Source organism: Hypomesus transpacificus, unplaced genomic scaffold (assembly GCF_021917145.1).
Source record: "Hypomesus transpacificus isolate Combined female unplaced genomic scaffold, fHypTra1 scaffold_42, whole genome shotgun sequence".
In the NCBI taxonomy this organism is placed as follows: domain Eukaryota; kingdom Metazoa; phylum Chordata; class Actinopteri; order Osmeriformes; family Osmeridae; genus Hypomesus; species Hypomesus transpacificus.
The window spans coordinates 839,792-867,088 of record NW_025813938.1 but is presented as its reverse complement, the minus strand read 5'-3'; the positions used below and the strand labels follow the sequence as shown (position 1 = coordinate 867,088).

At 41.1% G+C, this 27,297-nt stretch overlaps 2 protein-coding genes across 4 annotated transcripts in view; one reads left to right on the top strand and one right to left on the bottom strand.

Annotated features, from left to right (window-relative positions):
* Window positions 1-18,630: 18,630 nt before the first annotated feature.
* si:dkey-3h3.3 (uncharacterized protein LOC100144568 homolog) lies at window positions 18,631-22,513 on the top strand. Of its 3 annotated transcripts, none has more exons than XR_006955759.1 (4): window positions 18,631-18,861; window positions 19,176-20,165; window positions 20,420-20,743; window positions 21,179-22,513. XR_006955759.1 is itself a non-coding variant. In XM_047016609.1 (4 exons), the coding sequence occupies exons 1-4, from the start codon at window positions 18,838-18,840 to the stop codon at window positions 21,246-21,248; spliced, it is 1,302 nt and encodes a 433-aa protein (XP_046872565.1). In that variant the 5' UTR covers window positions 18,631-18,837; the 3' UTR covers window positions 21,249-22,513. The 3 variants fall into 3 exon arrangements, 2 of the variants coding, with proteins under 2 accessions (XP_046872565.1, XP_046872566.1); XM_047016609.1 differs by having other exon boundaries at window positions 20,420-20,637; XM_047016610.1 differs by having other exon boundaries at window positions 19,150-20,165; window positions 20,420-20,637.
* Window positions 22,514-22,951: 438 nt separating this feature from the next.
* The window catches only part of parp8 (poly (ADP-ribose) polymerase family, member 8), a 28,162-nt gene continuing 23,816 nt past the window's right edge, over window positions 22,952-27,297 (bottom strand). The window contains exons 18-26 of the mRNA XM_047016608.1: window positions 26,771-26,838; window positions 25,980-26,028; window positions 25,497-25,609; window positions 25,280-25,352; window positions 25,051-25,120; window positions 24,656-24,732; window positions 24,487-24,556; window positions 24,292-24,376; window positions 22,952-24,070 (exon numbers count right to left, since the gene is read on the bottom strand). Coding sequence (XP_046872564.1) covers window positions 23,968-24,070; window positions 24,292-24,376; window positions 24,487-24,556; window positions 24,656-24,732; window positions 25,051-25,120; window positions 25,280-25,352; window positions 25,497-25,609; window positions 25,980-26,028; window positions 26,771-26,838 — 708 coding nt within the window. The 3' untranslated portion in view covers window positions 22,952-23,967. The remainder of the gene's footprint in view (window positions 24,071-24,291; window positions 24,377-24,486; window positions 24,557-24,655; window positions 24,733-25,050; window positions 25,121-25,279; window positions 25,353-25,496; window positions 25,610-25,979; window positions 26,029-26,770; window positions 26,839-27,297) is intronic.

Here is a 27,297-nt window from a genome sequence, read left to right as displayed (position 1 = left end):
AATGGAAAGTCTGTCTTTTTCCCTATTGCTACCTCACTGCCATCTTGTTTTTTGAGGAGCTAAATGCAATGACCCATGAGGAGAAACAAAAAGTTATTCTTATTGATATTTTATGTCTTGAATGAAATTCTAGTTGTGTTAAAATGGATTTGTCAGTGACTGATCAATGACTGCAGTAATGTTGTCGTTTACGTTTGGCTGGCACGTGTCACTTCCTGTCTTTTCTGATCCATTTTTGTAAATGCAGTGACCCGTGATCACACATTTAAAGTTCCATCATGTGATGCTTCTGTATTCAACCCACATGCTGAACACCAGACCAATTAACATTGTGATTTATTTATTTATTGCAAGAAAGAAATATTCATAAAAAAATATTTATCACCTATTTCTACTATACTGTATCATCAAATCTAATATGCATTTGTGCTTTTTGTCCCAACATAATCACTAATGCTTTTTGGCTGGCTAAAACAAACTTCCCTGTTGTCTTTGTGATGACAGTGTTTCCCTTTTCAAATGGGGGGTTAATTAACAGGGAAAACGTTCCACAGCCGCAGCTGGGGCATAATTGATAGAGTGCTATCTGGCTTGCCTAGCTAACATTATGCATGCACTACACTTAAAAATATACAATTATAGCTTGGTTGTAATGCTGAAAAGGTTGTGTCGGTTACAAATGCTTGATGTAATTAATGTTACTTAAACATGGTGGGGTACAACCTTGCCAAGAAAAATAGCACCAATAAGCAGAATTTTAGGAGGGAAAAGGCAATTTATTTGGAACGGGTTATAGAACATAGATTATATTTGTCCATTAAAAAAACTACAGAAAATGGACATTCCCACACAGAAGGGATTCTGGTTGAAAGATTAACAAGCATATTGCAGTACAGCGTTTCATTGGTTGGACATGTTGCCCTTCTGCCAATCAAATCCTTGACTTTAACTGAACATTATCCACAGCTACATTATCCTTTATTTCTGCTTTTCTCAGGTTGTGAGATATTTATGTATCTGTACATTTGTGGGCTGTAACACTTAAACACGGGTTAAAAAGGACCTGGCCATGTGATGGTTAAACTAATGATTTCTCACTAGCAAGCACTGTTTATCAGGACTGGAACAATGTTCTCTATTTTGTTGAGGTGTTTTTTTAGGGACACAAACATGAGGCGCCCTGAGAGGGGATGCTGAAAACCTCCAATTAAAGACTCCCATTGATGATCAACTCTATCGCATCTCACCCTCTTCTTGCTACTACTAAAGAGCAGTAACGAGTGTATTTCACCATTAACAGAGCCAGCATCTTCCCCCTAAACCAATCACTAACGCAAGCCTTTGTTTCTCTAGTCCATACTAGCAGTGTTTTACTGATTATTTCAGTCCCCTGTCTATGAATGCCCTGTGCGGGATGTAGCATGTCAGCATTAATGCAGCTTTTGTTAACAAACAGACGACATCAAGATTAGTCCGTCCCTTTGGGCTCTGTGGCTCAGGCGGCCATCTTGACCTCTCATCTGAACTGTGGTGTGGCGGCGGGAAAGGATGCAGAAAAGAGGGTTGAGAACGACAGGGTGGAAGTCATGCGATGTTCGCAGGGATGGAAAGAAAACACATAACATTCATTGGTCGTTGTATTGATTCGGGGGAGGGTGTTGAAAAGGTCTTTGGTCATGCCCTTACCAAAGCATGCTAATTTGCTCGATCTAGTCTGTCAGGAGTATCGGCTTGGAGGAGGCAGAGCACCCGCCATTGTGTTCCCTTCAGCAGGGATCTGGTCTGTGAAACAGGATTACTGGAGGTGACGCGACCAGTGAAAGGACGTCCATCACTTTCTGTCGGCTAACACGAAGGGGCGGGCCCAGCGACGTGATTGAGATGTAGAAGACGAGAAGGACTGTGGGAGGGAGGGAGATGGTGAGGACTGGGGGAGGGAGAGGGTGAGGTCTGGGGGAGGGTGAGGGTGAGGTCTGGGTAAGGGAGAGGGGGAGGTCTGGGGGAGGGAGAGAGGGAGGTCTGGGGGAGGGAGAGAGGGAGGTCTGGGGGAGGGAGAGAGGGAGGTCTGGGGGAGGGAGAGAGGGAGGTCTGGGGGAGGGAGAGAGGGAGGTCTGGGGGAGGGAGAGAGGGAGGTCTGGGGTAGGGAGAGGGTGACAGCACACCCTCTTCTCATGCAGATTTCTCAGCCCTGCTCATGTGTTTATTTTAGTCTGCTGGTTGATTTTCGATGGCCACACTGTTCTGAGCTTGTATCTCTCGTTACAACACAGCCTGTGGTTTGGTTGTTGTCAAAGTGCAGTTTAAAGTGGCACTCCAAGATACTGGAAAGGGATAGGACCTGTAGCTCATGTAGGCTATTTGTAATCATTAGCATCGGGCCTTGTGTGACTTCTATCACAAATCCCCGTTTGATGTTAAGGAACAGATTAAGTTGTTATTTTTGGTTGAACTAATTATTTAACATTTACAATTATTACACTAAAAAGTATTATAAATATTACCAAAATAAAACACTAACATTTGTACAAAATTTTCAACAAAATTTAAGAACACTCAGGCTTTATGTCAAAAGTTGTTGTCATTCATCAGTGCACCTAGCTTGTGCTTGTCATAACACCCAACATGCCCCCCTCCACATTGTGTCTAAGCTTTGGGGTTTGATGTCTCCAAAGCCACATGTAACACTATCACGCCACCGGCTGCAGACAAACATGGACACCAGCCTTTGTTAAACACTCCTTTTTGCCTCGCATCGAACAAATACCCAATTATCTATTATGGCGTGCTGCCGATTGTGTAGTGCATACTTTTTTTTGCTGGCAATTTCTAAAGCTCTCACCTCAGTAGGTAGGACATCTGCTGGGGGTTTCCTGTCTGCTCGTGAACACTGTCTAAGGAGAGGCTCTCTAACCTGATCACATAGGTATTTAGCTCTTAGTCCCTTTCCATGCTTTGTTTGTTTTATTTGCAGAGCAGGTGTTTTATAATCATTAGCGACTCTATGACGACCCCTTCCCTAAGTAGTGGGCAAATAGAGCCAGCAGACAGTCAGAGTTGGACAAGTGATTCTTCCCTCAATGGAACCATCTGGTGACAGGGCCGAGCCGTGAAGCCAGTTTGGTTGGTGCTGTTTGCCAATGGTCCAATAATTGTGTTTTGAGGGACGTTGGTTGGGTAAAGGACATATTCCGAGGAAGAGGGGTGGTTTCATAGAATGTTTCTAATGTCTTTGTCCATGGTCCCTAAATGACTGAGCTAACATGGGCTGTTAGTGTTCCTGTCCTTTACAACATGTGCTCCTTTCAGTAAATGTTTGTACTGCAAAGCCAGTAAGCGTTTCTCTGATTATATCTCCGCTAATTGTTTGTTATTGATACTAATCTCTCCTAGTCTTACGAGGTTATTTAACAATTACCTGTGTGAATGAATGCTGGAATCTATTATTTAAAATGAAAAAAAAATATTTTTTTATTTTGGGGGGGTTTCCGTATTATTTTTACTTACTGTTAATATTAGGATTGAGACAACAGAACCTATCTACTGTATGAGTTCTTTGCAATATTTGACAATCCTGTATTTCCCTCTTTGAGCAAGTCTGTAATTTCAGTTGCTATCTTAATTTCATGCATATCCTCCCCATGCCACTTAAGTGTTGTAGTGTTTGTGAGAAAAAGGCCAGCTATGGCGATAATTATTCAAAACAAAATGCTACACCACTACACATAATTATGCCACTGATGCTAATTATTGTGTGAGTCATTAACGACTCATTAAACAATTACGGTCCCAGTCAATGATATGCTAATGAATTTCACATGGAACATACGTGGAAGTAACTCTCAGCAAAGGTGAAGGATGGAGGAGGAACACAACATGAATACAGTGACAGGGAAAGACTAGTTTTGACGTTAATATCATCATCCTCAAAAGACTGTGCAATCATCCTTATTACGGAGTTTGATGAGCATATTGATCATAAGACTTGTCACATGATTATCATTGATATTATTAAGCGTACATTATTAATGTGTCTTTAGCAAGTCTCTGGTACCCGGAACACTGTTTTTGTTCATTGTTTAGACAATTGAAATACCGGTTATCAATAGATGAGGATAGCAGAATCCAGAATCTCGATGGAAATTTAATTTTGCATGAATTTGATTGCAGCGGTTCGGTCTTGGTGAGTAGGCCTTTTTCATTTTGATTTATCACTGCCACAAGCAGCAGATTCAACACCACAGAAGAAGATCCCAGTGCTCATAACTACTGGGACGGCTTCTGGACAACGTTTACAATTCACTTGAAAGTGTGGCTTTGCACAGATGTGTGTGTGTGTGCAAATTATGCCCCCCCTCCCCCAACACACACCCACTCAGCCCCCCCCCCCTTCCCCCCCCCCACCCATCTCTTTTCCCAGAAGCCAAGAACCTTGCAAATTGATGTATCTCTCGTCTGACTATTTTTTTCTTCCCTACTTTTTTTTCTGAGAGGCATTATGGGCGTTTTAAAATATTAATATGAGAGTGCATTTAGCAGAGAGAGAGTAGCTCGCCCAGTGTTCTCCTGTGGCCTCCATTTAGGTCACCAAGGAACCCTGCCTGGTCCGAGACTGATGATTTACCCTACATGGAACATTAACAGATACTCTTGCTTTTCTACATGGAACATTAACAGATACTCTTGCTTTTCTACATGGAACATTAACAGATACTCTTGCTTTTCTACATGGAACAATAACAGATACTCTTGCTTTTCTACATGGAACATTAACAGATACTCATTCTTTTTTAAATGTAACATTGAGAAACCCTCTCATCATTTTCCTTGATTATTTGTTTACTTTGAATTTTTTATGATCTGCTTGTGGCCTTTGCAAGCTGGTCCGCTTCTGTGGTAAACTAGACAGATCCGTGTGTCTGTCTGCTCACACACACTCAGACACACGCAGGTCCATCTACACACTTATCATGTTTGAATACTATTATCTAGAGCGAAACGTTGAGAATAGAACAATAGCCACACACACATTGTACACACACACACCAACACAACAACACAACAACACAACAACACGCCCCCTCAGAGAGCAGCAGCTATGGGGCCTGGCCCCGGACACTGTAGCTTGACTAACCCAAACACTGATTAGAACAGACTGGATGTCATATCCAGTTATAGAGGGAGACAGACAGTGCTTTCCTGGGAGGCCAAACAACAAAAAAAAGAATCCACAAGTATACACTAACAAACATGACATGCACACTCTCTCTCTCTCTCACTCTCTCTCTCTCTCTCTCTCTCTCTCTCTCTCTCTCTCTCTCTCTCTCTCTCTCTCTCTCTCTCTCTCTCTCTCTCTCTCTCTCTCTCTCTCTCTCTCTCTCTCTCTCACACACACACACAGACACACAGTAAACAGAGACAGGAGGATGAAAGACCCACCCTTTCTGAGGTGAGGGATGTGCTTTGTGAACTAGGGCACGGCAGGCTTGTGAATTGTTTTGGCACAAAGACAGATGGACTGATATAGAGTCTCTACACTCACTCAGCCAATCAGAGACCTCGCGAGCCACTGCCCTCTGCCCTCCACAATGCTATCCTTCTGTACTCACATACATTATTAAATATACATATATATTTTTGGGGAATATATCAATGTGTATTTAGATTTTTGGTAGACATGGGAAAACTCTAATACTCAGGGGGGGGGGGGGGGGGGGGGGGGCAACTGTTAGAATTGGGATGCTTGCATTCATTGCAGATTTCAGTAGGCCATGGTGTATGCTAACTTGCTGTCAGCTGAAGTAGTGAATGTTATTGGCAGGACGCCTTGCTATGTTTCAACTTTCCACGTTGATATTTCACACAGTGCCGTACTGTTTCCATATAGTGTGGACGATAAAGTTTTATTCAACCCTGTTGTTTTTTTCTGGAACATACCACAATATGAAGCAAGGGTAACAGTTGCTAAAAGGGTGACTTACTACTTTATGTAAATGTCACATTTAAAAGCATCCGGGTGACACGTCTCATATGGACTTGTTTACGTCCACTCATTCATTCAGTTCATGGTCCGTTTCGGCTTTGTAGGTCAAAGAAATATAGAGGTCAGAACTGTCAGACTCAAGTCAGTGTGACACTTGTTATGATTCCCTCCATAACAAATGAGTGCTATTGTTGTAAGTATGGCCGGGGTAAAATGTTAAATATTGATTAGGGAGCCTGACCCCTCTCAGCCTTTTAGGGAGACAGGCATAAATATCTGCGCTGCTGTCTCCTTTGGAGGATACATAATTCACCATGAAAGTAAGCTAATTATAATATTTTATGAGCTTGTGGAGTTTGTGTTTTGACATGTATGTGTTTTTGCAGCGCAAGTCAGTCCCACTTGGGATGTAGGCTTGAAAATATGAGCTAAAGCGAACAATGAATTAAAAAATCCATCTCACTAATTCAACTTACTATTCCACCTGCAAATTATTGATGTTACGAAATGTAATAGTTGCCCTTTGTAGGTTTTAAAAGGAAAACAAATTCCAATTCATGTACACAACATTTTAAGAACAATTCCTAATTAAAGAGCCATGATTTATTTTAGTTTACTAGCATTAGCATATGGCTTGGTGCCCTAGGGTCATGCCCTAAATTTGTTCAAAACCATAAATAAAAAGATTCTATACACATAAAGATGTAAAAAAAATAAAAAATAAAAATAAACATCAAGCCAATAATGATTTTTGCTTCATATTTACACATGGTGAATTAATATTAAAGACTAGGGACCTCTGAGCAAAAGTTACTTTTGTAAAACATAATAAATGGTTTCACAGTTATACATACAAATATAACATTTCAAATTTCTGGAAAGAAAAGTTACATTTTTGTACCGATCAGCTGTGTCCAGAGTTCAACATGTTAAGGAAAAACTCACCTCACACATGTTTAAACCCAGCGAAGCTTCAGTCACAATAGACACAATTCCCCTCCTCATTCACATTCAGCTACTAACCTTTTAGAAACTATATTTACATGTAAACAGACAGACAATCATGCCAATTTAAAACATAGTAAACAAAAGAGCATCCACTTGCCTGCAAGGTAGCCTCTCTCATTGAAGCAGCCATTGTTATCATATTGTCTCCCACAAATATCGCTCTGGAACACAAAGCCTTGGCCACACAACAGTGTCTTCTGCTGCCAAATCCTTTATTACATTGGCCCTTTCTATCATAAATTGTAATGGAACATCAGGGCAGTAAAATGCTGGGCTCCCTTTGATGTGTGTAATTTGATTAATATCTGGCCCCATCAGGCCACTATGCACTTTGCCTTGTGCATTTGAAATGGTGGAGGCAAAGTAGTGTTGCATTGAGGCATTGAAAAAACACTGCATTTTAAACAAACAGGCTTGAGAGGGCATTATGAAATACATACCAGAGTGTGGAGACACATTAAAATAAGAACCAGTATATTTGGTGTTTCTAAAATGTCCATGTTTCTTGAAGAACAAAACTAAAAAGAATAATCACTGTAAATATTTATATCTTAATGTATGTCTATCTGTTCATTGAGGCATTCATTTAGAGTTATTTTATATTAGTACTGTTAGAGTATTAGAAATAAATATACTAAATATAGGAGAGTTGATCATAGTGATATAAAGATATAGGAAGGTTTTGTAGTGCAGTTGGTGGAAAAAAGTGAAGTAGTCTCCTTATTCTGACGGCAACTTCCAATTTAAACTGTCACTCAAAAATCAAATAATGAGTGTGTTAATTAATATTATTAAGATGCTCTCGCTGTATGGAGATTATTTTAGAGATCCAGCACAGTTTTTCAGGGTAGTTTTACACTGAGTTATTTTCACCCCTCCAAGACTAATGCATGTACTCGATGATAGTCTCGCCTTGGGGAAAAAAGATTGTAAACAAGGAAAAGCGTATGGTAAAAAAAAGAAAAGAAAGGCTGCTGTGCCTGGTGTGGTTTGTCCCAGGGAGCTATTTTAAACATGTCTCCCAGACACCAGCAGCTGGAGCGCTGACACAGGTCTTGTGATGTTAAATAATTGAGTGCACACAGAGTAGAGAGCAGGAGTGGGGAGGGAAGGAGACGGGAAATATATGTACAGGAGAGGGGGGGGGGGACATATACAATACTGACATATGGTGCACTGGTAGCAACTTCAGAAATGAGTCTTTGCCCCCCATCACGCCCCCATCACCTCCCCCACCCACCCCCCTCACAACCCCCATCACCTCCCCCACCCACCCCCCTCACAACCCCCTCACAACCCCCTACCCTGATTATAACAAACTCATGGGTTGGGATTACTGTTGCTCCTCTAAAAGTGCACATCTGGAGGGCTGTGAGTGTGTGTGTGTGTGGGAGGGGGGTTAGCTGCTCCTCTATGTGTGTGTGTTTGTGTGTGTATGGGGTTTGCTACTCCTTTATGTGTGTGCGTGTGTGTGTGTGTGTGGGGGGGGTTAGCTACTCCTCTATGTGTGTGTGTGTGTGGGGGGGGTTAGCTACTCCTCTGTATGTGTGTGTGTGTGGGGGGGGGGGGGGGGGGTTAGCTACTCCTCTGTATGTGTGTGTGTGTGTGTGGGGGGGGGTTAGCTACTCCTCTGTATGTGTGTGTGTGTGTGTCTCCATTAAAGTTTCAGGTGGCGTGGGCCCCTGGCCCTGATACTGCTCCTGTTTGACACGTCTGTTTCCCTCCTCGCACCGAAGCACATGCAGCTGGAAGGCAGCCATGGGCAACAGCATGTCACAGACACAGACCCCTGTCTCCAGGTGCCCCTGAAGCAGATCCCCCTGTCTGTAAGTGCCCATGTACAGACCTCCCTCTCTAGGTGCACCTGTACAGACCTCCCTCTCTAGGTGCCCATGCACAGACTTTCCTCGCTAGGTGCCCCTGTATAGACCTCCCTCTCTAAGTGCCCCTGTACAGACCTTCCTCTCTAAGTGCCCCTGTACAGACCTCCCTCTCTAAGTGCCCCTGTACAGACCTCCATCTCTAAGTGCCCCTGTACAGACCTTCCTCTCTAGGTGCCCCTGTAGCAGATACAGACCTCCCTCTCTAGGTGCCCCTGTACAGACCTCCCTCTCGAGGTGCCCCTGTACAGACCTCCCTCTCTAGGTGCCCCTGTAGCAGATACAGACCTCCCTCTCTAGGTGCCCCTGTACAGACCTCCCTCTCTAGGTGCCCCTGTAGCAGATACAGACCTCCCTCTCTAGGTGCCCCTGTACAGACCTCCCTCTCTAGGTGCCCCTGTACAGACCTCCCTCTCTAGGTGGCCCTGTGGCAGGTACAAGTGTTCAGTTAGAGCCATGGGGGCTGCGTGTCTCCGTACCAGCGGAAACATTCCCTACCAGTGTCAGACCGGATGCGTGGTGGGTCTCCCGGGGTATGTAGAACACCTCCAAGCAGTCCTTATAAATTAGCAGTGGTGACACAGAGTTAACCCTAGCCTAGTCCTGTTGAATCACACACACAGAGACCCGTACTGTACAGAGACTAGTGGAACTGTAGCCACTCATTGCACATCAAGAATGGACATTTATTTATCAGCTGCCTCCCAATTAAAGTCAAGGAAATTGACCCATTTGTAAAAATGCATCAATGCACTGACACAAACATGCATGGATTTCATGCATTACGTTGAATGGACCCGTAGAAATGGATCTGATGTGCTTTAAAATAATCCTATGTCACTGAATATATCCAGATACTTTGAGTGTACCAGTGATTTCTGAAAGAGTGTACCTTTAAGAGTTATTTTTTTCTTCCTTCCTCCATTGAGGCAGCTAATGGCACTGGCCAGGCTGAGAACAGTGCCTGAACCAGGCTAGAATGTAGCTCAGGCCAGCTGGACATGAGCGTACTGGCTGTACACACATTAAGACCATGCCTCCTCAAACACTGGTCAGTAATGAGTATGACCCCCCCCCCCCCCCCCTCCCCTCTCTCTCTCTCTCTCTGTCTCTCTCTCTCCATACACACACAACACACACAGACACGCACGTGCATACATCTCACACACGCCAAAGGAGAAAATATGAATTATATCGCTTCATTAAATAATTTTCTTTCTAAATGTACAATACCAGCCTCTATGAATAGGCCTCGTCATAACCTCACCGTCGTTGTATAATGACAAGGAAGAGAGGAGAAAGTGTAAAACCCCTAAAATTGCTACTTCAGTCACCAAAAGCTCTGAAGTGGTGTTTTCATCCAATTCTGGCCAAAATAAACGTGTATTTTCATTACGCTTCGTGTCGGGAGGTTGCTAATGGATTCGGAATAAAAGAAAACATTTCAACGAGCCAAGGCGCTAGTGGCACATATACCTTTTTACTTCAGCGCATTTAAAAGCTCGACCGCGCGCTTGTGCTTGCCTCGGGGCTCTGCCATCGCTCCCCTATCATTGGTTGAATGAGTCAAAGATGACGACCCCGGTCTGTGTCGGCGCTTTGTCTGCAGTTACAAGTGATTCCCCAAGCTGAACAAAAAGCCTCGCTCACTGATATTCCCTCTATTCAGGACTGGGTGAATGGAAGAGTGTCTTCTCTGTGTGTTTTTGGATCATATGCCAACACGTCCAGTTAATGGTGGAGTGAGGGACGGCCAAGGCTGCCTTTTTCCTCAGGAAGAGCTGCCGTGTTTGTGATGCCTCTCTTTGTGAGAACACGAAAAATTCCCCCATTTACTATTGGTGACAAATCAAGATTATACAGTGAAACAGAAAAGGGTTTTAAAAAATCCAGAATTAAGTCGTAGCCTACACTGAAAAAATATTTTGGGTGGTGGAGGGCAGCGAAGGCAGCTAAAGGCTGGAACTGGATCTCCTATCGTTTCTCTCAGTCGCTTGTTTTACATTTATTTTAAATTTTATTTTAAGTACATCAAGGATGAGTACTTAATTAATTAACAGATTAATCAATAACGGATTCTCTCAATTATAAATCGTTTTTTTCCCTTACTGAATATATCAGTATATCAAAGATGGATAACATATATTCCTTCCTGCCCTGTGACACAGCCAGGCCCCAACCGGCAGGACCACACAGAATGCAGCTGACCAGGAACAGCTTTCGCTCTGCACTGTTGCGTTACATTTAAATCACTTTTTCAGGATAACACAGTCAACTTCAACTGTGTACGTTACATTTCGAAATAAATTTATTTCAAGGCTTAACTTTACAACAATATTTAAAAACACATTTAACTTTTTTCCAATTTGGCTACCCTCAAAATGCACATTAATCAGTGCTGGTTCTGTGTCATGCTAAATCTATTGTTTGTATGTTGTCACGCCTTAAACCCAGCTCTCAGCTAGAAGACTTCCAGACTGCACTACAGCTTTACTGGGGTGTTCTCCTACTAACCCTCCTTGTGTCACAGTCTGACATCCGGCTTGGCTTCATGTCCAAGCAGCGATACACACAACGTCTTAACACCTCATTAATAAAAAAAGATTATTTCTCGCTGGGGAAACAGCAGAGGAGCTATAGTGAGACAGAATCCACATCACAGAAAATACATTTCCCATATAGAATGAACCCGTCTAAATCGAATAAAGAATTGGGACATGACACGGATATTCTAGCTAGCTGTTCCTTCTATGCAGGACTCAGTATACTTGAAATATGATTTCTTCTTTTTATTTGTTTTCAAGTAGAACTAGAGGCTGAGTAATGCAATCATTCTAGTCTCTTGATAAACATTTATACACACATATGCAGCCGAGCAGCGAAGTGTTGGAGAATGTTGTCTCCTTTTTGGGGGGGATGTGAAACACATTGATGGATGAGTGCTAAATGGCAAACGCTGGAAGTTGTAAATGTGAAAATGACATGAAGGCAAATGTGTACTTTTAAGACGAACACGATTCCCTGAGTAATCTGAGGATAGACGGAAATGATTAATGATAAGGAGCGGCCGCAGCTAATGTAAACAACTTAGACGTTTTCTCTCATGGAAAACAATATTTGCCCTTTAGCTACCCAGCCCGTGGTTCGTCAGGGAATAGTATTTACACAGTTCTCAAAACTTCCCATTTCATCTGTCTGAGTTTGAAGAGCTCTTGAACGCACACCGTGTCTGTCCTGATGAAAGATAGTAGAGAGTCAAGGCCTTCCTCAAGGCCTCTGAAAATCTGTTGTCTTCATTTGTCACTCTTGGCATCTTTATACACTGTCGAAGGTTGACATGTAAAAAGTAACCCGAAAAAAAGTGACTTCCTGTGCTCAACCACCATTAATATCATACCTTTTAGAGAGGAAACAGGTGGTGGGTATAGGGCCTCTCCCTCCTCCCTGCTCATTTGAGGGATTTAATTTATGATGGTTACCATAGCAACTATCTCCTTCACCGGGCTTATCCCTGAAGCAACCAGCAGACAGAAGTCCATTAATAACTCCATCCTGCTTGTTGGGGAAGTGTAGATCATCCAATCCTGGGCGCGGTCTTAACTAGCAGTCTAAACATAAGCATTTGTCAGCCATGTCATTTCACCACCTTTAAGTGATGGCTTCAAGTTTCCTTTTACATAAATGTATCACAGGAGAGTGAAAAATGACCTTCACTTTAGCTTGTGGGAAATGGTGTAGCGAGTAAAGCAGGATCTGGTTTGCATCAAAGCCAGCGTTAGCTTGATAGCTAGCAATAGGGAATAGTGCATCCAGGCATTAGTAGGCCACAGTCACTGCTCAGTGAAGGAATTAGTTGGAATGACATTTAAGATTGATAGTGATGTCTTGATACAAAACCTGCAGCAGGGAAGAATGAATAGCTTTGCCACACTGCAGCTGTCACCAAAAAGCTGGAGTCACACTAGTACCCGTCACTTTTGTAGAGAAGCAGTATTTCAGGGAAATGCTGAACTATAGAAACCAAACAGAAATTAATGTATATGTTCTGTTGATTGTTGGCTCTTGAAACTACACCCCCCATGCATTAGCTTTAGGCAGCGTTTGTGGTGGACGCTGTTGTACAGGTCTTCAAAACCTTTTAAAATGCCTCTACATGTAAGAAAGGTTCAGCTTGTGAGTATCCCAGCTAAAAGCCTGGTACCCCTCCCCCAGCACACACTCAGAAACCAACTTTGGAGATGACTGTTGTTCTCTTTTGAATTTGTCACAGTGACAATATAGCCGAAATGTCAATCCATTTATGGTCCCTCAGGCACACGTAAATTGGTTTGAGGTGCACCCCTTTCTCTGGAAGTTTAAGGACTTCGCCCAGACTTTCAAATGGCCCATTCCAGCCTCAGAGGTTACTGTTGAGGAAAAAGTCTAAAGAAACAGCATTGCGATTGCGAAGCCACCTTTAGTATGGAGCTGACACTGAAGGCTGGCAGTGTTTGAAATCCCCATTAGAGTACTCGCATGCCCTCAGATTGCTAAAAGAGGGTCGAGTTGGCCTTCTCAAATACTATCAATCAAATCTGGTTCAAATTCCATGAACATGTAGGTGACTGGCTTAATCTGAGCTGAACATGTAGGTGACTGTCTTAATCTGAGTTGAACATGTAGGTGACTGTCTTAATCTGAGCTGAACACCGCAGTTCTCAGCAGAGGAATCATTTGAGTGGGTGATGCTGTCCTTAAGGCAGGATACTTTTGGGGTCTGTGGGACTGTCTGTCTGCCTGTCTCTGTCTGTCTTTCTCTGTCTGTCTGCCAGTCTCTGTCTGTCTGCTGCCTGTCTTTGTCTGTCTGTCTGTCTGTCTGTCTGTCTGTCTGTCTGCCTTTCTCTGTCTGTCTGCCTGTCTCTGTCTGTCTGCTGCCTGTCTTTGTCTGTCTGTCTGTCTGTCTGCCTTTCTCTGTCTGTCTGTTTGTCTGCCTGAATCTCTTCTGCTTTAGTTGAAGGCTGTACCCTTTGTAGTGTATGAAACTAGCTTGTGGGAACCTGCATGTTACCGCTCAACACATACAGCATCTCTCCATCTACAGCCCTTTTTTCCCAAAAGGTCATGCAAGAGAATCGTCCATTTTAGAGTATTGTGGCTGCGTTCATTGACTTTTAATGTGGAGTCCCGTAAGCTATCGACTGCCAATACAGCGACGTGTCATGCAGCTCCAGATCTGAACCCATGCGTGTGGACGTTAGTGGTGCCGAGTCTGTCTGTCACCGCTCTGTCTGTCTGTCACCGCTCTGTCTGTCTGTCACCGCTCTGTCTGTCTGTCACCGCTCTGTCTGTCTGTCACCGCTCTGTCCGTCTGTCACCGCTCTGTCTGTCTGTCACCGCTCTGTCTGTCTGTCACCGCTCTGCAGGCGTCGGGAGGAGCTGTGGAGCATTTGGCATAAAAACATATTTTTTTTTGTACAGTATAATGCAAGATTGAATATCTGAAATGTAATGTTATATTTTTCATCTTGAGAACTTTTGATTTGATTTGTTTTACTGAGAATGAGGTGGACGTTGGTTTCATGATCATGTCAGTATGAGTGTAAAAGGGGTGTGTTTGGTTTTGTGTAAGTTAAAGACCTTTTGTAAAGATGCATAAAGGCAACTGCTAAAGCCTGAATTAGTTTTTCTGTGCGTTCCTGTCTGGAGTTTGTCCTAGAGTTGATGAATGAACGCTTTCCTATAATGCAGTCCAAATGTTACACGGATGCTTAAATCATGCATGTGATTTGTTTGTGTCGATGAAATAATGAATGATCATTATCCAATTAAATTCCAGATAAGAGTTGAGGAATGATAAACTACCCCGGGAAGTCAAGTAAGCATTTGCATGATGAAGACAGGACCTGTTCATTCATGTCATGCCACTACTGGGGCATTTAACTAGCATTAATTATGCTAATGTGAACTCATTAACTGTCCTGCATCTCCTTGTCTTTCCTACCTCCAAGCTTCTACAATAAGTTTCAGCAACAACCCTAATCAATAAAATTGCCTTGCCCCCTTTAAATATGACCTCTCTTTCATCCCTTAATTCCCTTATTGATGCCTTTACGATTATTATAAATCAGAAGTCAGGGTGAAAAAAGAATGAAAATAAATAATAAGTGTTTTTTTGTCAATAACATTTCAAACAGTTAAGTTATTGTTTTTTGGGGGGATTGTCTCTGTTTCCTTCTGACCATGGTCAGATAATGGATGTCTTAGTTTGCTTGATATGAATGAATCTTAGTTGATTATGTTAAATTAGCATTAAAATATATTAAAATAAGTCTCCTTATTTCAGTAGCTGGAGGAAAACAAAATGCAGGATATGTTATAATCTGTCAGGTTTGACACGATGTATGTTTGTGTTTCATGGTTTAGGTTTATCTTGACCTAAAAACATCCGTATTATTCATGTTTCATACATGATTTGGTGTTTTAAACAGCTAGTAACACAATATAGTTGTTGGTTATTGTGTTGTTAAAGAGAGGGGCTTGGGGGATCATGAAGTAGTGTTATTGATGCAGATTAAAGAGTCTGGGAGCCATTTTGTTCATCTAATTGTTATGAACACAACAGAATACCCTGATCGTTTGTTTACAGTGTGGCTTCAGAATACTGGATAACCCAGAATCAGCAGGTTGAACCCAGTCAGCAGGACACTCCTTGTCCCAGGAACAGTCAATAAAGTCAACAGATGCCTCATTTGCTAGCCAACAGATGCCTCATTTGCAAAGAACACATAGGTACTTTTAGGTGAAGGATGGATGCTGAACATATTGAAACATTTTAAAAGCCAAAAGCTTCACATGGCCACATTTAAGCTTGTAATTCTACTGTTCAAATATGGGTCAATACAAAGACAGCAAGATTCAGACAGACAAACACCACCAATGTCTGCATTGTAAATAAACAAGGCAGTACCAATAAGTGCATTGAGAATACTTGTTAATTAGCTGTGGTAATTGAAAGAGCAAAGTAACACTTGAGCTTAATGGGTATGTTGTAGTTTATAAGCTTTTATATTCACATTGGTCAATTTTGAACATTGTAGCATGTTTTTATTAGCATAAATAATTGGAACTCTGCTTTTCAGATGGTCTAAAACCAATAAAAAACGAACTCATACTGAAATAATGCATTCAGGATGTTTTGAAGTAATGGAAAATATAAATGTTGTGAGAACTGAGTAAATTCTTAAAACATGAATGTTTGCATTCTAACCTTAGTTACATTTCCTAAATGCATTTAATATGCAGAATAGTTAGTTTTTTTATTATTGTGTAGTTTGGTATAGTCATCAATACAGGCTGTACAAACCGAAATAACTAAGACATTGACAAACAACAACATCATTAGTACATCCGACATGTCGACATGAGATTATAACGTCGGTTTATTTGAGTCTGTTGTCTATCCTACTCGTAAACCCTATTGTTAGACACCAATAGCCTACTTTCCTTGCAATGCGGTCTGTTTCAGTTCGACATGGTGACCTGTGAAACCGCTGGATAAGGAACCATACTATCACAAGCCCATGCAAATCACCTGTGAGAAATCCACTCATAACTCATATTCTGTCACAGCAAGAGACTCTTTAAAAAGGCATTCATATATATTTTGAAAGTATCGCCTATATAGCCTACTGTCGCTGTGACGTGGAGCGGACTGTATGTGGAATATAACTAATATCTTTAAATTGACGCAATTTTAAATAAATTGTGAATTTGCTAATTAAATACAATTTATCGGATTTAAAGCGTACAAAGCAAGGACGATCAACTTTCCGAATTCGTGTTTGAACTGCATGTGACGCTGATCTAGTGTGTGTCGTGTCGCGTGGATACTTTCAACCTCCGATGTTCAGCTCGAGCTTTTTGTGATCAGATTATGAATTGTACTTAATCCTTATTCGGTCTGCCGCCGTTTCTTTGGTTCAATACAACTAATGTGCATTCTATTGGCTGCATTTGACAGATGTCTAAATCTCCCTCTATCCAAATCCACATAATACTTTCACTGCTATTAAATCCACACTTGAGGAGTATAAACTCAATTGGATATGTTGTGAACTGAGAGTAAAATCCTACAACCAAGATGCGGTGATATCCATTAAGATGTTCAAGTCAATACAGACAATATTTCTAAATCTGCCGGAATAAAATCATGTTTGTCCTTAAAAAAAACAACAACAAAAAGTTAAACTGCATAAACAGTTGAGTAATACAGTCCCCTACAGTCCACAAAGTACGATCGCAATAGCGTTGCACAGCGAGACACAAAGGTCCTCACGTCTACCACATCAGAAAAACAATATCACTTTGACATAATAATAATGTAAAATAATAACAGCCTATTATCAATATATTTTTAATGGGTTACCCTAATTACACAAATATTAATTATACAGTATTGTAATTATTACAAATATTAGTCTATGATAATCTGTTACGTAATTTTGTTTATACACATATTTATTTTTAATAATTGTTGTTATTGTTATTACTAATTCATATTCATTATAACCTGTAAACAACTTTAAATGCACTGCAAGGTAAACATCTTATCCATATTGATAAATTATATTCTAGATTAGAGATGAAAAACGCACCAAATAGGCTATGAATCCAATGCACATACATTTACAAATAAAATAAATCTGATTTATTGAACGGTTCCTATCTGGCAAGTCGTACGCTTTTAATTATATCTTAAAAGAAGAAGCTTTTTCAAGTGCTTCTGTAAAACGAAACTAAAGACTACTACAGCCTAAATCTGATATCAGTTACAGACATGGAACATATAGCTGTCACAGTTTCTTCTCCGTCTGTCATTTAAAATTGTTGTAGCTCCATTAGCAAATGGCAACCAACAAAAACGCTATAAAAATATAAAAACTGGACAGATGTAGGCTACTATATTGCTGGATTTCAATTTTCAGAAATGTTATCGAGATGTCAACGCTAACCCTCCAAACGGCTTGTGGCATACATACTGCGATCCCTGCTCTGGTCCGGCCATGTCGACTACTTTACAAATTGTTCGAAAAATCGCAGTATCGTCGTCCTCTTATAGTGGGACTTAGTTTGTGAATCCTCATGCAGGTGGCTAGTTCTGAGAATGGTCTACCGTTTAATGGCCCAAGACTCTCTCTTGGTCCAAGGCTACCGTATAATTAATTTTAAATTACTTTGAGCACCATATCATTAGGGCCAGAATGGAAGACTGTCACGATTTCCACAGGCCTGCTCATTTCGGTCTGTCGGTGGTAATATTGACGCTAACAGCATTAATCCATATTAGTGGAGCCTACAGTAACAACGCAACATTTAGATAATTTAAAAAGTCTTTATTGTTTATTTTTTCTTGTGAAGCAGCATAATGTATTTTATTGAAAAACCTAAACTATTGTAGCAATTATAAGTACAAAAAAATAAAAATAATAATATTTCAGTATTCCCATACAACGTTATGTTCAGTTACCGATTGGCTCATCATTTGAAAATTAATTAAAGCCGTTTGTAATAAAGAGAGAAGGAAACCCAGTACCTGGGTGTAGTATCATGTTTGGAATAGAGCGCCATCACGCGGACTGATCCACAATGGCGCTCGAGCGCAACCCTCCTCTTGAACCCCTCCACGGTCTCCTACTGACCTCTAGTGGCTAAACACCAGCAGCGCACATCAACGTTAATGTACGAAAACACCTCCCACACTGACGCAAATCGAAACTAAAAGTTTATCCTACGACTTTGAATTCAAACAATACAATCTGCCCAACGTCTAGCTAAACGAGGTCATGGATAATGGTCTTCTTTCAGCCCGGCCCGCTTCTATTTGTTAGCAGGATTAGCATAACCATGAAACACAAATATGTTGTTATTGTATCTATCTAGGTAGCAACTACTTTGCGTAGCAATATTAAACGCACAGGAAGTTCCAGTACCATGGCTAGCTCGTCTATGAAAGAGGTGTGTATAATACAATTAAAGTGTTGTGTAGCTAGTTGATGTTGGCATGCTCTCGTTTTAAGACTTGTTTGATGGATCTATGTCATTCGCAGATCCCTCTCGTTACAGTTCTGTATAATCTTACTTGGCCACGTATTTTCCGTTGCAGTCGACACCCATTGTTTGTCTTAAAGTGTTTTTAATCAAACATATAGAGCTATCAGCTAGCAGGCTTTTAGCAATGCTGGTAAACTGAAATAGTTTTATTATGACAGGTGTTTGACATATGTTTGTTTTTACATATTTCAGTGTCTTCCCTGTGTCGTTGTTTTCAGATATTTTCAGATGTCACGCTCACCGTTGATTTAACCACTTTCAAAGATCCAGACATGGTTAAAGAGATTTTTAAAAGATCAAAGCACAAAATAAAACAAATAACAAAAACTTCACGATATCAAGCTGAAGGATCCTTTGAGGACATCGAAGATGTGTTTGTGAAGTTGTCAAGTTTGGAAAGACACACCACTTCTGGGCGCCAACACCAACAACAGGCTCAGATGTCCCCCGATCAGGTGAAACCAGTTGACATACAGAAAACTGTCATGGAGTACATGCAACAAAAATGTTCAAAGGAATTACGCAAAATCGAGGGTAATGATGTAACAATAACAACATCCTTAGGAAAAACAGACAAAACATTGTTGGTGTCTTTCAAACCTCTCGGTCGAAGCAGTAGCAGCCAGGTTTGTGCTCACTTCGCCCGAGAGAGATTCATCACACTCTATCAGCGCATAGCAACAGACCTGAGAGCCGTTTCTCACAGCTTGGCAGACCACCACCTGAGCTACTTGCAAAATAACTTTCCTGAGCTGTGGATTGTAAGCAGCTCTGGGAAGATGACCATGACGGGGCCGTACGCACACATCAGTAGATTGGAAGATTTCTTAAGCAACAGAAAGTCCTCTACTCCGGGGCGAAACCCGACGACGCAGAGACGGACTGCAGGAGCCTCAGGTGTGTCCCCTGTCAGCCACGCCCAGCAGCAGGACGATTTACAGGAAACCTGCGCCATCTGCATGGACACCATCAACGAGAGACACAGGAAGACACTCAAGTGCAAGCATTCATTTTGCACGGGCTGTCTGAAGAGGGCGTTTGAGTTCAAGCCTGTTTGCCCGACTTGTGGGGCGCTGTACGGTGAACTGAAAGGGACTCAGCCTGAGGGGGGTTCAATGTCCACCAGCACAAGGTCTTCCTCTTTGCCGGGATATGAGAAGTGGGGGACTATCGTTATTTCTTATAACATCCCAAGTGGCACTCAAAAGGTATGCAAACTTCAGACGTGTGAATTATTTTTACAAGATGGCTTTGTTGTTTTTTGGGGGTTGTATTGTGTATTAAACATCATTTATAGTATAATTTGATGTTGAAACAGGATTAAATGGGGCAAAGGTTTTCGATGAAGAAGCGTTTTGGCTTAGTGTCAGGCACTCAGGCTGATTCACAGTACAGAACAGCTCTGTGATAGCGTCTCGCTAGCAGCTTATGGATGTTGACGTTGTCGACTGTTGTCGTTCAGGAGGAGCACCCAAGTCCAGGACAGCGGTACGAGGGAGCCGCCCGTACGGCCTTCCTCCCCGACAGCCCAGAGGGACGGAAGGTCCTGGACCTCCTGAAGAGAGCCTTCCACCAGCAGCTGGTCTTCACCGTGGGCAGCTCCACCACCAGTGGAAGGAGCAACGTGGTGACGTGGAACGACATCCACCACAAAACTGCTACACATGGAGGGCCAACATGGTACGAGGCTGTAGAAGTGGGGTCATGTGATCAGTAGTCACACCTGTCCTTTCATAAGCCACAGGTGTGAGCTGGCTCTGGGCGTATAGATGGAAAGGAACAGACGGTAGGTGCTTGAAGATTTAGAAGAGATGAACAAGAAATGAGATCAACCAAAAGGTCACTGTTTGCCAACAATATCTTAACTTTAAATTAGACTAGCCTTAAAGAAACTCTCAGTCTAAAAACTTCCAAGTGGTTCTACCCCATAACACAATCTCTCACAACTGTCTCAATAGTTTTAGCTGTTTGTAGATTGCATTTTCTGGTGGCAGGGTGGAAATTGCAAGGAGAGGAACTGCACGCTATTTGCAACTTTGGTGTAACTTTCTCGAACATACAGCCGTTGTTGTGCATAACCATACTGCCAAAGATGAGGCACCTGTACTCAGAAAATCTTTGTAAGAGTACTATCATCTTCCTGTCAGAACACTGTCATCAAAGTGCATGTCATCAATTGGTCTCTATTAACCTCTTTTGTTTTCATTTCTATCGTTTGCAGCTACGGTTACCCAGATCCTGATTACCTGAAGCGTGTTCAAGATGAGTTGAAAGTGAAGGGAATTCAGTGACTTCTTTGAAAGGGCACACACATTGGACATAAGTACGAGCACAAGTTGTGATTTTGTAAACTCACTAAATTAATTGATTTACATGGCACACCAAGTATAATATGTTAACTGTCGTTGATTGTTTGGAATTCACAAACAGTATGTCTATGAAGACGTATATTTAATGACTTACCCTAAAGCTGGCTAGCATGGGTAACACAACATGCTGGATGTCGAGAGGTAAAACATTGTCGTATTCATCGAGAAAAGCTGATTTCTGAGCAAATTTTTTGTTTAATGAACATAAACAAGTACATAAGCTACTATGTTTGTAACTTATAAAAAGCCAAAAAAGCCAGAATAATATGCAAAATAATGAAAACGCAGTAAAAACTGAATACAGAAAATATTTGGCCTCCTTATTGTTGTGGCAATATTTACAATATATACAATTTGTATTGTCATATTTGCCATTACTCCATTTCTATAAGGCACCAAATGCTAAATAGCATAATAATACATTTTCACTAAAATTGTGCAGAAATGACAAAGTCATTTAGATCAAAGAAACAATTAGATTAAATAACTCACAAAGTGGACCAAATCAAATACACTGTTGATCATATTGTGTTGAGTACTGTGGTCTTCATTCAACTGCTAAGGTCATGATATATTTAACATAGTTCAACTGTTGACTGCAAGTGTGCACTTACTCTCAGTCAGATAATGTCATGTCTTTCTCTCCGTGCGTTACTGTATCTTGAAATAGAAATAAATTCTAAAACAATGTACGCCATCAACATTTTTATAAAGTACTTATTCAAATGTATTTCTCCAAACGAATGCTCTACTGTGAAGAACTGTAATCACTGAACCATCATAAACCCTTTGCAAGATCACACCCAATGTTGCTTTCCAGCAGTCGTCCATTCAAGTTCCTCATAAACTAGTGATCGTTTTCCACTGTGCTTTCATTCATGAATCATTAACAAATGATCCAGCCCTGCACCGACAGTATATTTGGCATGACTTCAGCTTGTGAATGATCTAAGTGTAGACCTCATGAACAGTTGATGAAGGCACTGTTGTGTCTTCAAACTGCTGTTTGGTTCAAGTCTTTAAATCTAATCGCATCATTTCATATTTCAATCAGAATCCTTAACAAGGCCTTTACAACTCATCATTAGTAACCTAGTGCACTTATCCTACCCATTGACTTTGCCCAGGTGCGAAATAATGTTTGTTTTAACTGTGACTTGCTCATAATAAATTCTTATTTTCGCTCATTTGCACACCCTTCTTTTTATTTTTACCGATTTGCGAAAGAATATGATTCTAGTTGAATGTTTGATCCTTTTTCAAAACAATCTTTGAGCTGATCTGTTCTTTGCCGACATACTGTAACACCTCCCCCTGAATCACAGGATGGGTTAAGGGACGGGCAGAACCGTGTTCAAGATGGTGGAACATCAGCTCGCTAGCAGGTATCATCTTTTCCCAAAAATATATTCACAATGAACACAAGTTGTGTACAACACTCAGAGCTCTGATTGGTCAATAATAGCACTGCAATATATAGACAACAAGCAGAAAACACCAATGCTTAATTTATATAGAAATCCCATATCCCTAACAAAATGAAACATTTCAAAAGCTCATCATAGGGGGCCACCCACATATTCAAACCAAAGTACAAAGATACATCTTGAAATATAGGTGTTTGGTAACACTTCTTTTTGTTTTTCAAATTCAAGATAGTTGTTTATGGATAGGTGTTCAAAACTGTTTATTAGGAGGCTTGTAAATGACTCAATTTTTTTACTTGTATCTGAAATATTGACCCACTGTAAACCAGTCAATACACTTTAATGTGAAACAACCAATATTGTTTTTCTCAAAGTGGTGTTGTGTTCAGGCCTACTGCCTACCTATTCTGAATGAGCACAGAATTCCTTCCTGCCCTCTCTGGTTCTCAAATGATCTCTGAGTAGATGATCACTCTGCTGAGGGCAAACGCCCTCCATCATCCTCCTTCCATCATCTTCCCTCTGCACCCATTCATCTCGGTTGAAAAAAGTCAAAACCTTTTTTTTTCTTATTATTTTCTATGATCATTTTCGAAAATGACCAATGGAAAAGGTCTTTCTAGATTGACCCAATCGGAAGAAATATATTACATTAAGAAAAATAAAGTGCATATCAACACCTTCGGTATACAGAAAGTACATTGTACTTTAAAAAGGTACAACTCTTAGTAAACAAGGTAAGATGGTACCTTTTCTAGACATGAATGTCTCTCGTAGTTTCCTGAAAAGGCCCTTATAACTATCAGCAGAAGTCGCAATTTTTTTGTTTGTTGGAAAAACGGTTTTACCGTTTATAATTTTCTTTACAAAATTGATGTCATCCATCAGTCAAACAGAAGTGTAACATTGTCCTCAGAAAAAGGGTTCTCCATTTCACCTATAAATGTAGCCTACATTTAGAGTTCCTCCATAGCTGGACATATTTTGTTGTAAATGTGTGTCGTGTTGTTTATAAACACTGCAGCTATACTGTCAACATGTCAAACCTTTCCTAAATTAGGTGTTTTAGATCATTTCATAGTTCTTCTTCTTTTGTTTTAGTTTTCTTGCGTTTGTGAGAACCCAATCGATACAACCCTGTCCTCAGCTCAAAATCCAGCTCTGAGACAGAGGATAGTGAGAAGCCACAGGAGGCATTAGCCCTGCTCCAGGCTTTATCCCGTGGCTGTCTGGTTACCGATGACTTTCAGAATCTCCCGATGGATGCAGGGGTCTTGTGTGTTGATACTCGTGTCACCCACCTGCCCATCTTCGTAGCTGAAAAATAGAAGTAGCATCGTTTTGGGGGTGATCCTGGTGTGTGACAGACTTCAGGAAGTCACAGCGTGCAAGACATGTTCAGTACAGTAACATCAGAATATACGGGGTGTACCAAGTATTGACTGAGTCACAGTAACTTCACTGTGATTAGTCACACTCACACAGTAGACGGATAACTGCTTTGATCAATTGAGGGGGGAAATGGATGCCATACTTACACAAAGAAAAACCTTGTACAGACATGATCTGTGTTGGGTACAACCCAGATATCTCCATGCTTGTGCAGATCAGGAGATGTGATGACTGGAGAGAGATGTTTAAAGCAAAGATTAAGATCAGCAATAGTTACTGTTTCCAACATACAGTGTATTAACGATCTATGCAAGTCCATAATATCAACATAAATGTCATACCTTCACATAAGGCTATACACTTAAGATTCCGGCTTTGCAAAAACTGCGGCTGTTGTCCTTTCTTCTGTGACTGCAAACATTCAACAGTACGGAAAATAAACTAACGGAAACATGTAAACTTTTGAGAAGAATATGCTAAGAGTATGAATAAGTACGGTGGGGTCCTGACCTGCAGATGTAAGTTGGTCTTGCTGTTTGTCACAGTCTCATCTTTAGATGTCACTTTCTGTTGCTTTTTGTTCATCCCTATTAGTAAAGAAACGTATGCTGGTGACCAAGAACATCTATATTTTTGATGTGTAAATATTCCTATTAAATGCAATTATGTCCTTGTATTCTACTTTCATTACTATTCTTCAAAGGTACCACAGTAATAGTGTTTGACATAACTTTTAACTGACTCCTCACATTGTTACTGTATTTGTTTCGTACCTGAGTAGCAGCTGGATATGCTAGTTACCGTACCGGAGTAGCAGCTGGATATGCTAGTTACCGTACCGGAGTAGCCGAAGGATATGCTAGTTACCGTACCTGACTAGCCGCTGGATATGCTAATTACCGTACCTGAGTAGCCGAAGGATATGCTTGACATTGGGCTGAGATAGATCCCACTCCCGTAGATGGCGCCATGGAGCTGTTCGTCACAAGAACCGCATGACAGGACCTCGTTAATACACTGCAGTCTGCATTCACATGTCATTACTGTGTAGGGTAACATCACAGTAAGGACTACAGCACAGTGCCAGAGGGGGGTCTTGGTTTGTTTTTACTGGAAACTTGAAGCACTTGTTACCTGAAGTCTTGTGTTAGATGCCACAACCAAGCCATTCCGCAAAATGGAGTGCCAATTCTCGATGTGAGAACCGCTAAAAAGAAAAAACAAAGTGTTACTCAGCAGCAAAACATACAAAAAAATAAACAAATCCGTACACCCATGTACAGTATATGACGTAGCATTATACGCTTCAGTGGAAGCACACAAAAACATGATGGATTAGGGAGACACGTACTGGAAAGCGAACGTGCTCCCAAACAGGTTTTTGGCAGCTCTGAAGTTGGATTCTTTGGCAGGGGGGCTGCTGAGAAGGAGGAACTGGTGTAGCGTGTGCATGAACTTCAGTTGCTGAGTACAACAGAGAAAAATAGAAAATATTTCATCATCGTGATATCCAAAATACCATCTGTGATATCATATGTAAGAGATTAAGGTGGTACTAAATATGCAAGTCTAAATATAACAGATGTTGGTTAGGTTTATCTATTGGATACAAAATACTAGGGGTCTGAATACCATTAGTTTTTGTTATCTTTGTAGAACAACTTAACAGGCATCATTAATATGCTCAAATATAAAACCTTAACTTCCTAAAACAGAAGCATTATGCTACTGCATTTGTGACAGTAGAATGACATGCCTAATGCATTGTAGTTTGTTAATGTGAACATTATAATTTTATTTAAATCTATGGTCCATTTTAATAAGCTTCACTTACCCGAGTTACTGGGAGCTTGACAATGTGTGACCGATTACTGGAAATCACCCTGGACGAAGAGAGAAAAGATTCTGAGGTGAAGGATGAAATATAGTTTGGCATGCAGCTGGATTTAACTGTTACAGCACATTCCTGAAGCTGTCATTCATGTGTTGTTTTGTGGCTCTTTATACGTCTTGTGTTTATGTCAAGGTTTGTCTGTAAATTGTACATGACAGCCAGCAAGTTTTTTTGACTTCCGAACAAAAGGTTTGGACCAAATACTAATGCTGTACATTCTAAAGTAGTTAGACTAGTGTTACCAAGCGGATGTATTTATTCCTAAATAACTCCACTTTCTTGTCAAATTAAAGATGTGAAATTTCCATAGTGTTTCACTAGATCCTTATTTGTCACTTATTTATCACTTTGTTGTGCTATCGAGATCAGAACTGCTCTGAAAGCTGCATAAGATGGAAGAGATACGTGTTGAGACAGATAAGAGGCTTCCTGAGAGACAAGGACTTCTCTCCCAGTCTAGGGGGAAGTCTTCCTCCCCGACAGAGCTAAGCATCATCGGTGCTAAAGGCTAGTTCCCACTAGCCTGGTCCTAACCAGACCCTGTAGGAGGGCAGAGCCAGGCCAGTTCACACAGCTTATTAAGAAAATCATATTTAATGGATGCCTCCTCAGTTAATAAAAAAACTCCCACCCATAGTTGAAAACCCTATGCTCCTGCACTCAGCAAAAAATGTTGGAGTTCTGTCGTGAACAGAACTGGTCCAGGTTTGTGGCCGGGCCGTAGTTCTCACCACTGCAGCAGCGGGTGAGCTAGAGGGTCATGCTTGTCCATCTGCTTCTTGATTTCCAAGTAAGGCGCCTGTTAAAGAGAGAAAGAGCTTTTTCATTAAAATAATCCTGGCTTAATTTGAACAAAAAGCATGGGAGAGGCTTTCAGCAGGAGATGAAAGCAGTGATGAATTGGGTCATAAACTCGGTGAAATCAAACATCTCCTTATGTAAATCTGCAGTGTGTCTGCGCTGCAGACGAGCAGCATCTGAAAGCGTTGCAGACGCTCTTTTGCCAATCTGACAACAGTGCTGTTTTGTCTGAAGCATTTAGACGAGCGCTATTTATATAAATATATATCTGTATTGTATAGAAATATATATATGTATTATATAGAAATATATATCTGTAGCAGAGCTATGAGGTGCTGCTGCTTATACAACATCTTCTAATACACACCCAAGTCTAGACATCTCGTACGCTTACAATCTGCATAATAAGCTGCAGTGTTTTTCATATCCTCGCGCTGTAAAGCTGCAAAGATATGCT

What these genes read in the sequence shown, in the direction of transcription:
- si:dkey-3h3.3 (XM_047016609.1), top strand. Translation starts at nt 18,838, where the DNA reads ATGGCTAGCTCGTCTATGAAAGAG. An exon ending in CTAGCTCGTCTATGAAAGAG is followed by an intron (nt 18,862 to 19,175) that starts GTGTGTATAATA and finishes CGTTGTTTTCAG; the next exon opens with ATATTTTCAGATGTCACGCT. An exon ending in TCCCAAGTGGCACTCAAAAG is followed by an intron (nt 20,166 to 20,419) that starts GTATGCAAACTT and finishes GTTGTCGTTCAG; the next exon opens with GAGGAGCACCCAAGTCCAGG.